At 50.0% G+C, this 12,500-nt stretch overlaps 1 protein-coding gene across 1 annotated transcript in view; it reads left to right on the top strand.

The window, feature by feature from the left end:
* The window catches only part of robo2 (roundabout, axon guidance receptor, homolog 2), a 187,878-nt gene that overhangs the window by 6,106 nt on the left and 169,272 nt on the right, over positions 1–12,500 (top strand). The window contains 1 exon segment of the mRNA XM_080526614.1: positions 9,743–10,069. Within this exon segment, the coding sequence (XP_080382740.1) occupies positions 9,743–10,069 (327 nt within the window).

The following is a 12,500-nucleotide window of genomic DNA, read 5'->3' on the forward strand; positions in this document are numbered from 1 at the left end:
TGTATTATCTCTGTGTTCATGTTGCAGGCTGCAGATTTGTGTTTGGGGAAGCGTCTAATCACTCGGCCTCCCGTTGCCTTCTCCCTGCCCTCTGGTTGGCTGTCTCTCAGCAACGCTCAGATAGGGGGAGCAGTGTCAAGGCTGATTGCCTAACAGACACACACACACACACACACATACACAGACACACACACACACACACACAGACACACACACACACACACAGACACACACACACACACAACACACACACACACACACACACACATACACACACACACACACACACACACACACAGACACACACACACACACACACACACACACACACACACACACACACACACACATACACACACACAGACACACATTCGAAGTGGGGCACAAAAAAGCAAACAAACCATGACCTGCAAATCCCCTTAGTGAGGTTCTTCTTTCACCATGTTGATTACATCATCACTGTTGACTTTGGTGCCAACGGATGGTTTCAATGTTTTTAACGACTAAATAAGAATGTGCTTCATCATTAAATGTGTGTGTGTGTGGGTGTGAGTGAGTGGGTTTGAGAGGAGTGTCTCCGAAGTGTCTTAAAGAGGAGCTCGGTGCTGGTGATGAAAATGCATGAGCTGTCTCTGCTCTGCCTGTGTGAGACGGGTGAAGACAGGGAAAGTGCAACAGCACTCAAACACACATCTGTCACAGTCCCCCCCATCCCCCTCCACTTGGCAGTAAGGCTGCCCAGACTAGTGTAGCCAGTGAATAAAGCTCCCCCCCCCCCTACCTCCACCCCCCCCCCCCCCCCCCCCGCCCCACCATCTCCATCTCCAGCCTGGTCCATGCATCACCCGACCGTGACGACCTGCTCCTTGCTTCCCTGCTTTAACCAACCCCTAGCCTCCAACAGTATAGGAGCACGGAGCACATAGAGACAGTTACACTGTAGGCCTAGGAATGCATGTTCCAATGTGTGAGGTATGTGTGCATGGAGCTGACCTGAAACACGCTACATTTGAATATTACTCATCTCCAGTACCCTCCCTACAGCTTCTCTACTATATACAGTATATATATATATATATATATATATATATATATATATATATATAAAATATATATACAGTATATAGATAGATATTCTTCCTTCTTCTAGCATTGTAACTGCCAATGACCCCTGTCTTTTGTTAAAATGACTATTTCTTATGATGACTGATGGATAGATAATTAACTTACTTAGACATACATTGTTTTAAGTTGTTTTGGATAGAGGCATCTGCCAAAAAATGTAAACGTAATGTAAAATATTCAAAACCCCAAAACTTTTTTCGGAATAATACAATGTATGTTTTATGTGTCTCTATGGGTGTGTGATTCTCTGCGTGTGTCTGTGTGTGTGCGTGCGTGTGTGCATGCGTGCGTGTGCGTGTGTGTCAGCTGGAAGGCAGATCTCTACAGGGTAGTGTAACGGCAGCCACCACGGTGGTGGTGGTGTTGATTTATGTAACAGCTCACAGCGAGAGCCTGTCTTTGTTCCGGCTCAGAGTAGCTCGGTAGCGCAACGTAGGGCCAAGGAACGTCAGAGCTCGTCCTGCAGACGGGAGGAATGGTTCACCGCAGCTCTGAATGTTTCAACTCACGGATCCCTGGGTTATTATGATGATAATGTTTTCTGAAGAGCTCGGTGACATTGGTCATTTGAGTGTTCTTGTAGCACACAGGCAGTTGTATAAGTGGTGACATTCAGGAGCGGTGTGTGTGTGTGTGTGTGTGTGTGTGTGTGTGTGTGTGTGGGTGTGGGTGTGTGTGTGTGTGTGTGTGTGTGTGTGTATGTGTCTTTTGGAGCATATCACTTCTGTGTTAATACGAGTGTGTGGTCCTGTGGGGGGGGGGGGGGGCTTGAATGAGTTCCTCACCTACTTACTGTACCCTCCCTTGGTCGGACCAGATGAAGTGTCCCATGGTATAGGAATTTAATAAATCTCACCTGGGGGGTTTCCTATTTCCTACGTCTCCAGTTTCTCCTAACACTAACCGTGACCGTACTAAGGGTAGGTTAGGGGGGGGGGGGGTCATTTGATTACCTTTACCCTAGCACTACCACCTAAGTCTATCACGAGGAAAGGGTCTGTGGGTGTGCAGGTCCACATCCACAGCCCGGTTTGCGGAGCTAGAGCTGTTGACCGCTACTCATTGACATGCTACGACACGCAGGGCGATTGCTATGTGTACGCTACAGGTCAGGCCCCACTGCGCAGCAAGGGCCTCGCGGTGCAGGTCGGGCCCCACCGTGCACCTCCAATTATCCACTCATCTCTCAACACTGCGTGTCATAGCCACCTAAATGAGTTTTTTCATTTTCATCCCCCTCTCCTCCCTCCCCCCTACGCCCTCATTTCGAAAGCAATAGAGCAGTTATTTATTTTGCCCTATTCAGTTTGCAGGGCTGCTCAGCAATGCAGGTGGAGAGTAAAGAGATTACAATGCTTGAGGAGAATCAATCGGTGCCATTCTTTCATGGCTCTCCTCTTGGTAGGGGCTATTTAGGGTAGCCCACACCTGAAAGTGGGGAATTGGCTAAACAATTTTGAGCCCACCTGCGCCTACTGTGTACACACACACACGCCGCACACACACATAAACACACACACACAGGCACGCACGCACGCACGCACGCACGCATGCCCGCACACACACACACACACACACACACACACACACACACACACACACTATTTTTGTAGGTAATCATTCAAAACATAATATTATGTTCATAGTGTTTACTGTGGCAGGGTTAGGTATCTGTAGGGTAGGGTTCTGATATCTGTGTGAGCTACAGTATGGGTGTATGTGTAAGAGATGTTTCTGTTAGCATGTTCACACAGGCGTGTCTGTTTGTGTGTGTGTGTGTATGTGTGTGTGTGTGTGTGGTGTGAATGCATGGCTGTTGAGAGGCTGGGCCGGCAGGCAAACGGCCCAGAGCAGAGGCTCTCTGGAGGCTCTACGGGAGAGGAGGGAGGTACAGAGAAGGTGTGTGATGTTTCTGGGTTGAGCGTGGAGTTCGGGGGTGTGTGTGTGTGTGTGTGTGTGTGGGGGGGGGGGGTAGGGGGGGTAGGGGGTAGGGGGGGTAGGGGGGGGGGTTGGGGTGGTGGACGACACACTTGAGTGGGTCTGCTATTGGAAATCATTTGATCTGCATCACACAGATGAGTGTGTCCCCCACCACCGAGGCCTTCTGGATCCCACTCACTATTCAGCCCAGAGAAAGAGAGAGAGAGAGAGAGAGAGAGAGAGAGAGAGAGAGAGAGAGAGAGAGAGCAAGAGAGAAAGATAGAGAGAGAGAAAGAGAGAGAGAAAGAGAGCAAGAGATCAAGAGAGAAAGAGAAGAGAGCGCGAACACCACCCTTATCAACACTCAGAACCTCAAACGTCCACGATCTTTCTCTCTCTCTCTCTCTCTCTCTCTCTCTCTCTCTCTCTCTCTCTCTCTTTCTTTGTTTCAAGCCAGCGCTCTCAGTTCTGCTTTGACAAGCCGTCTCCTGAAGGAAGAGATAGCATCACACACGGCTGATGGCCAGTGATAGAGAGAGACAGAGAAAGTTGGATGGAGAGAGACAGAGGAGGGGAGAGAGAGAGAGAGAGGCGGAGAGTAAGAGACAGAAAAAGAGAGAGAGAGAAAGAGAGAGGTCTCTTGAATTGCTAGGTATGCAAAGCTGCCCGTCATATAGAACCTGATATTCTCTTTCCCACCGTTATCTATTTATGTGCTCTAACTACATGAGGGGGAAAGAGGACAAAATACACAGATACAAAGTCAATAAGACACCATTGCCCGAAATGCTCACCAGGAGTGGAATTCAATCAGATAATTGTTACAAGCAAGCATGGCTGCTAGACAGTGGAAGGCTTGCTTTGGCGGCAGCTCCTGGAATTACCCTGGCTTGCGCTCAGTGTATAGATCTGAGGAGTGAGGTTGGGGTGGGGGGGGGGGGGTCTCTGGAGCTACTGAGGTGGAACAGAGCCCAGCGTGTATGCTGCTCCACTACAGAGGAGGGCAGAGAGAGGAGGGAGCTGTGGGTCTGCTCTGCACCTGTGAGCTCCAACTGCTACGATGACCTCCCTCTTCCTCACCACACCCTCTCCCTCCCTCTCTCTCTCTCTCTCTCTCCTCTCTCTCTCTCTCTCTCTCTCTCTCTCTCTCTCTCCACCCCCCTCTCCTCCTCCCTACCCCCCCATCTCCCCTGGTAGAGGAGGGGGGGGGGTTACAGTCTAGTCTTTTCTATATCGGTTGCATTCCGGTGGATATACAGGACGCAGGTTGTCTCGAGACAAGCTGTGTATGTCTGTGTCTCTGCAGAGATAGAGGGGCTGTGGAAGAGAGGCTATGTTATGGCCACCGTGGTGTGACGCCACTGACAGCCCCCCTAAAGAAGATGAATCTGGGGTGTAGACGGGAGGACCGCTCGCGAGTGACACAGCAGGCCGGTGCAGAGGCGTGATCGGGCCAGTAACATCATCCTATCGCCGCCCCCAGTTTCCTCCCGGCCGCTCTCTCACATTTCCCCTTGTGATGAGATGACGGATATGGCTGCCTTGCCTCCATCACAGCAGAGAGCTCCAGCAAGCAGGAGACAGGGGGAAGGGAGGGGTTAGGGGGGATGGAGTGGGGGGGGGGTGATACACTGAGAGGCCGGACAAGAGCAAGGCAGATAAGCTGGAAGAGCGAGAGAGAGGCAGAGAGGGAGATAGAGAGCAAAGAAAGATAGTCAGAGAGAGAGAGAGGAGCAGAGAATGTTACTCCCATGACTTTAAAATGAATGATGAACTTTCACTTATTTCATCATTTTCCATAACATTCATTCCACCTCATGTTGAATGTTGGGAATAGTACATTGAAAATAAGAATAAAAACATGTTTTACGCTTAGAACCTGTCTGACAAGTGTGGACCAAGAACTGTACTAGTCCAGTCTTGCCTTGGTTTTACATTCTGATGTTTTATGGAGCATCAGTGACTGGAAACCAAACCAACTCGCTTGGGTCCGAGGTTGCCCTTGGTTACCTGTGATCCGCGTGTGCAACTGTCTGCTGGCAGAATAACTGATATCTCTTTGGGGAGCCCTTTGCTTTTATGCTTCGGAGGAGAGCTGGTGCGGGTATTGATTTGGTTGGTGGGCTCGGATTACTCCGGGGAGCTCATAAAAATAATTACAAAAAGATCATCAAAGGCCTAAAACCTTCTGCTCTACACATGAATAAATATGGGAGAGACAGAGAGAGAGAGGAGGCTTCTTGTGTGGTCACTGCACTGGTTGGGGGAGATAGATTTGCTGCTGATTCACAGTGGTGAAGGAGGGAGGGAGAGGAAGGCTGCATTGACACCCATGTAGTTAAAGGTGTGGTGAAGGGTTTATAGTCTGGCTTTGGCCAAACAGCGATAACATTCTGTGTCCACACAAGATCATATCAGAATACCCCATAACACATTTGGGTGTGTAACTGAATTGTATTTATTTCTTTGTTTTTTGTATCTGCTATTGTTCTGTTATAGCGTCTGTCTGTATACAGTTTTGATGGTTTTGATAGGTTTCAGGTTCACAGGTTGTGCTGCAGACGGTACATAAAGGCCCTTGTTAGATCTAAACTGCATCAAAGAAAATTGGGTTGAAATATGATCCAAGTCTAAACAAAGGAGGAAGCTTGGCTACAGTGACTCTCTCCCTGATGTATCCTCTCTCACCCCCCCCGACCTCCCCCCCCCCCCCACCTCCCCACCCCTCCCTCTCTCTTTCTATTCTTGTTTGTGTGGGCCTCGTCCTCTCTCTGGCCCAGGAGTGACTGACTGCTGAGGCTCGCTGGTGCTGAACACTAATGGTGCTGTGTTATTGCAGACAGGGAAACATTGCCGTTTGATTGGAGCATGTCTATGTGCGCTGAGAAACCCTGTGAAGTGCACTGGCCCTCCACTCAGAGAGCATTTGATTGCACCCGCACCAATGATCGCATTAGGAGGGCAACAGACAACAGACAGCCCATTTACCGTAAAGGGAGTGAGAATGAGATGGAGGCCCCCCAATAGGAAGCTGCAAATTGACTTTCTCTCTCTCTCTCTCTCTCTCTCTCACTCTCTCTCTCTCTCTCTCTCTCTCTCTCTCTCTCTCTCTCTCTCTTTCTCTCTCTCTCTCTCTCTCTCTCTCTCTCTCTCTTTCTCTCTCTCTCTCTCTCTCTCTCTCTCTCTCTCTCTCTCTCCACTGTAAGGGCCACATGGCCTGATGGCTGGCTGATGGGAAGATGCATTAGCCTTTCACTTTGATCCTCTCTTCTGGGTCCAGAAGTGCCTTGGGAGGGACGGGGGGGTGGGGGGTCAACTGGGGAGAGGTGCCACGGGGGGATGTCACAATGGGACATTGTGTGTTTGTGTGTGAGGCGTGTGTGTGTGTGTGTGTGTGTGTGTGCGTATGTGTGCGTGTGCGTGCGTGTGTATGTTTGTATGAGGCATGGGTGTGTGTGTGTGAGGTGTGTGTGTCTGTGAGGCGTGTGAGGCATGTGTGTGTGTGTGTGTGTGTATGTTTGTATGAGGCATGGGTGTGTGTGTGAGGCGTGTGTGTGTGTGTGTGTGTGTGTGTGATTGTGTGTGTGTTAGTGCGCATCTTGCATGTACAATCAATTGTTGTCATTTGGGTGATCCTGGGGTCTCTCTTCATCCATACAGAACAGGTCTGTTTTTACTGCAGTCTGTGCTGGACAGCCATGCCACAGGACAGGAAGGACAGTGTGACCGGTCCCATTTGGCCCCTCCTGGCCTTGGGTGACTCTGGCAGGGAAAGGCATCCGCTGTGTACCTTTCCACTGGAGAACAGGAGCACAGATGGAGACTCAAGGTTTAAGTGATTAGAAGGCAGTAGATTGGAATACAAATTGGATTTCAAAGAAAATTAGACTGATATAAATTGAATTCGAGTGGCCACTGTTTCGGTGTGGCGCGTGCGCATCGGTCCTCTTGTGTTCACTGACTGAGGGGATGGGTGGATTATGGGGGTGGGTGAGGTGTGTGTGTGTGTGTGTGTGTGTGGGGGGGGGGGGGGCAGCAGATGCTCCAATGAGATAGGAATTAATGTGTCTTTGACGTTCTATCTGTGGGGCGTGGGGGGGGCGGGGTGGTGGGGGGTCTCCAAGTCGGTCCCTTATCTCACTCCCCCCATTTATCAATGTCATCATGTTAATTAGTACTTCATTCATTAACTCACTTACCGCCAGAATACTAATGTGCCACCCATGTCCCGACGCCGTCAGAGAGACGGGCAGTGAGAGGGAGCTGGTTTTACCCTTACCTAGCGGTGCCACAGAGAGATGGAACACAGGGAGGGGGAGAGAGAGAGGGAGGGAGAAGAGAAGAGTACCATTGAAGTACCATTTAAACTATGGCTGGCAATATGGATTCTCGAGTGTCCGAGCAAATGGCAGCGATGTTGCCGCCCACACTAAGACCCTGGGATTAGATCACTGGATCATGTACCCAGGCAGGAGCTGATGATGTTCCCCCCACCCACCTCACCCCACCCCACCCCCTCCCCTCCCCTAAACCCCCCGTCTGTGGCCCCACTTAGGCTCTGGACACAAGGCCTGATCGCTAATCAATGGCAGGGAAATGGAGGGAATTAGCCCAAATTAGGAGGAGAGGCGAACAGGCTACTGCCTGGCCCACGGTCAATACAGCACCGCCAGATGTCTGACCCCTGCTAAGAGGAGTACACACACACACACACACACACACACACACACACACCACGCACGCACACGCACACACGCACACACACACACACACACACACACACACACTGTGGTCTTTGAAGTTTTTTGCCGACGGGTGGGTTTATCCACCTGTCCTTGTGGCCATGGGGATAGAGTGTGCCCCCATCTCCCCTGAGGTATCTAGGTATGAGTGGGAGGGAACATGTGCACAGCCAGCTGAACTGGCTCTGCTCCTCCACCGTACTTTAGCCCTGACGCAGGCACAAAGAAAGGACTGAGCGCGACACTGCTCCTCTGTACACTACCTCACCCACTCTCACCTCCTCTACCGCCCCAGGGAAGGGCACAGTCATATACAGTACTATACTCACACACACACACGCGCGCATGCACACACATACACAAACGCACCAACACACACACACACGCACGAACACACAAACGCACATGTACGTGCGAGTGAGCATGCGTTTGAGACTGGGTGAGGTACTGGGTGGCGGTTAACCCATGCAATGCCAAACACCAGCCTACCTGTGTTACTGAGGAATCTGACCTTTAGTTAAGTCACATGTGCACTATTTATTTCTATGGAAGTGAATATGTGATCAGGAACAATGAACCATTGTTCATTGATCGCGTACTCCCAGTATTTTACCTCAGTACTTTACCATGTAAACTACCCACAGATGTATTTCTGGCAGCCACACACTTAATTAAGGCTGAGATAGTGAGGATAGTGTTGACAACTCAACAACATCTGCCTCTTACATCTTTCTTTCTAGACAGGGAGGTTGCTCACATCACTCAATGGGCTATTGATTCATCAATATTTGCTGCCAACGAAAACAACACACCGGTTTTTGATGAGGTGTATTGGGTGTGATTTAAAAGAGAGAGGTGATAGGACTCTTAAAGTTGGCAAAGTAAGTCTTAATCTCCTCCCTTTCGCTGTGTACGGGTGACACTTCGATGGTGGAGGTTGTGGTAGTGGTTTTGGTGGTGATGGGGAGGGTGGTGGTGATCAAACTCTATTGTGTTGTGGTTCCTGCATGGGGACCTCCTCCTCAGTGATGGAAATGTGTCTGTGGCCAGTGGCATCTTATTTATCTCCAGGGTTAAGACATGGTCACAGACACACACTGCACTCTAACTGGGGGTGGGTTGAGGGTGGGGGGTGGCTGGGAGGGGGGGAGTATTATCATAGCAGCCAGACTCCCAGTGTTAGCTCCAGAATAAAAGAGCAGGCCCGTGTTCTGAACCCCAGGGGATTAGCATTTTGACACAGGCCGACCCCCCGCACACAGCATCCACATCACACACACACACACACACACGCACACACACACACACACACACACACACACACACACACACACACACACACACACACACAGAGATGACAGTGGAGGGACTGATAGTATTTGTTTGTGGCTGTGTCCACAGTGCCCCCCCCCCACCTCTGAGACACCGATATGGACTGAGGTTGTGTGTGTGTGTGTGTACGGTATGTGTGTGTTTGTGTGTGTGCGTGTGTATGTGTGTGTGTGTGTGTGTGTGTGTGTGTGGTGTGTGTGCCTGTGTGTGGTTCAGATGTAAGCTGTCTCCACGGCTCCATGCCCCGTTCACCCTTGGGTCCAATTACCCACGAGCCCTTGCATGTACGGTAAACAGGAGCAGATGGCTCCTGTATGACCAAGTTGAACTGGTGGTCCAAGGGCTCAGGCTATGCCCCTTATCACCTGATGCAGCGAAAAGACAAACAAACAAGCTACAGCGTTTACATTACAGCTTATGCTAATTGAAAATGCATCATGAATGCATCCTCTCAGATATGGCTGTTAGCAATGGAGTTTCTTCCTGACTATGGCTCGCTAGCCGGGAGAGGTTGGATATAGGCTATAGCTAGTCTTACAACAAAAAAAATCTGTAAACGGAAATAGTGTTGACATTGTTTCGCAACTCCTCATCTCCTCCTGTTTTCTCCCTCTCTTCCCCAGGATCCCGACTGCGCCAGGAGGACTCCCCACCCCGGATCGTGGAGCACCCCTCTGACCTGATCGTCTCCAAGGGGGAGCCCGCCACCCTCAACTGCAAGGCGGAGGGGAGGCCCCAACCGACGGTGGAGTGGTACAAGGACGGCGAGCGGGTGGAGACGGACAAAGACGACCCGCGGTCTCACCGCATGCTCCTGCCCAGCGGCTCCCTGTTCTTCCTGCGCATTGTCCACGGACGACGGAGCAAACCGGACGAAGGCTCCTACGTCTGCGTCGCCCGCAACTACCTGGGAGAAGCCGTCAGCCGCAACGCGTCCCTGGAAGTAGCATGTAAGTCCAAAACACTTCCCTTCTTCTTCTTCTTCTTCTTCTTCTTCTTTTTCTTCTTCACCTGGTCCCTATTTCTTAGGAGTCTTGATCTTTGGCAATTCTGTTCAGATGGGACTTTTCTTCTGCCTCCAAAATGAAAGAAGGTTATTTGTACATGGCCTCCAGATGGACTAACTCAGGTTTATGTTTAAGAGCCACAAGACAGACTGAGTCACGCACACATTGTCTTTCTTGTTGGACATTGCGGTTATCAGCCGGCTATGAATAATGTCATTATTTAAAATTAATTTTAAAACTACAGGAAATTGTGCAGTGTTTGTTCTGAAAACAAATTATAGACGGAAAGAAAAAAATCTCCAAACTCATTCAATATTTAATCGACAAAATGGCTTAGTAATTACATTTAAATGCTAGTGTTTTTTTTGTTGTGCCTCTCTTTTGAAGTACTGTTCTGTCCATGTCGTCTGAAGGAGCTGGAGAGAGGCCATCTACATTCTCGGTTGTACAGTAAAGTCAGGGGGTGTCAGAGAAGGGCTGAGGGGTGTTGGGGGTGGTTGGATTGGAGCGACAAGCACACCTGAAGGTCTGGATGGACATTTGACACATCGGGCTGCCAGGGGTTTGCTGCTAAACACTGACAGGGAGCACCTGACCTGCAGATACTTTTTCCTTTGAAAGATGACCCCCAACCCCCCACCACTCACCATCATCAATACCCCTCAACACACAAGGATTTGAAGGAAGGCTGATTGTCCGTTTAGTCAGATTTAGTCACATTTAATGTCTTGGAAAGTGGCTTGGTTTCATTTCTCCAGCTCGGTTGTTTTTTCTTGGTTGTCCAGCACCGTTTCCATGACCTAAACCTCACTGTTAGCTAGCTGCGCTCAGCTTCTTTTTTTGCATTTCTTTTGGAGGCCGTCACTGGTTGTGTGTAGGACTGGGTGAGTGACTACAGTGGAGCTGACTGATCCTTGGTATAATTGGGGTGAAACAGTATTGGACAGGGCCATAGGGGAGAATACGTGGAACGGAGCTTAAGTGAGTGGCTTCCATGGAGCCTGTACCTCCAGCTGATCAATACTCTGCCTGTGCTTCCTTATGCATTGTTATGACAATAGGGGGCCATCCATCTTGGAAGGAGAGGGGTGATGATACATAAAGAAAATCGATAGCTAAAATCAGCTTATGTGGACATCTTCAATTGTCTTCTTTTGGGGCATATGTGTGTGTGTGTGTGTGTGTGTGTGTGTGTGTGTGTGTGTGTGTGTGTGTGTGTGAGTGTGTGTGTGTGTGTTTGCTTGGGGAACTGCCTGCAAGATGGTTATTGTTTCGGAGGAGATTATGTTGATGAGTGTTAGCAGTGGGAGAGCGTTAGGGAAATAGACTGTGTGGGGAGCTGGGGGGGTGCTAACCCTAACTCACCCCCCCCCCCAAGGTCCCTCAGCAGCCCCCAGGTGCTAACTGCGTGACAGCAGGTTGATCTATCGATCACTGTAAGAGGCGTCTCCCAGCCTAAATGAAAATTCATGAAAAATTGATGAATTCTCTAGATTATTCTCTTTTTCTCTCTCTCTCTCTCTCTCTCTCTCTCTCTCTCTCTCTCTCTCTCTCTCTCTCTCTCTCTCTCTCCCTCTCTCTCTCTCTCTCTCTCTCTCTGCTGGGCTTCAGCAGTCAGTGGCGGCTGGATGGGGTGTTTAATGTGTTAGTGCCTCAGAGTTGAGGGGTGGCAGGGGTCAGCAGAAGAAGGGGATGGATAACAAAAAGAAAAATAAGAAAATAAGACCATACTGGTGGAAAATGACATTGATGGTGAGGTTAAGAATGTGATCTACAGTGTAAAGCTTCTAGCGTTCTCCAATCTCTTGGCTGTGGGTCCATGTCTCACAGTGGGAGGAGGGGAGTGTGTGTGTGTGTGGGGGGGGGGTGGTGGGTAGGATGAGAGGTGACTCTAGGGGCGCTGGGGGTTAGTCCTAATCCCAAGACAGGGGCTTACTTCAGTGATTAGGGTTATCACAACCCACCATCCCTGCAGCGATTGTAACAGGGCTGCTAATCGCACCGATACACAAAATAAAATCCTAGGTATTAAATCTGAATCCATGTAAAAATCAGTTGTGAATCATATCACCCGTTCGCCTGCCCTCCTCCCCCCCCACAGCCACCCCCCCCCCTCCCCCTGTTCCCCCGTTAATATTGAGCCACCTCTGCCCCCCCTTCTCACGAGTGGTTGAGCGGGGACCCTGGTGTGATAATTGAATTGCAGCTCAGAAGCAGATTGAACTCTGGCTGTGTCTGCTGGGCTGAGGGGCGCACACTGCTGCACACTGGACACCAAACTGTGAGATCCACTCGCCACCACTCTCCCCTGGAGGAGAGGAGAAGAGAGGAAAGAGAGGAGAGTAGAGTAGAGGAAGACGAAGAGGGGGGAAGA

The sequence above is a fragment of the Nansenia antarctica genome (assembly GCF_963989245.1).
Source record: "Nansenia antarctica genome assembly, chromosome: 3".
NCBI lineage: Eukaryota > Metazoa > Chordata > Actinopteri > Argentiniformes > Microstomatidae > Nansenia > Nansenia antarctica.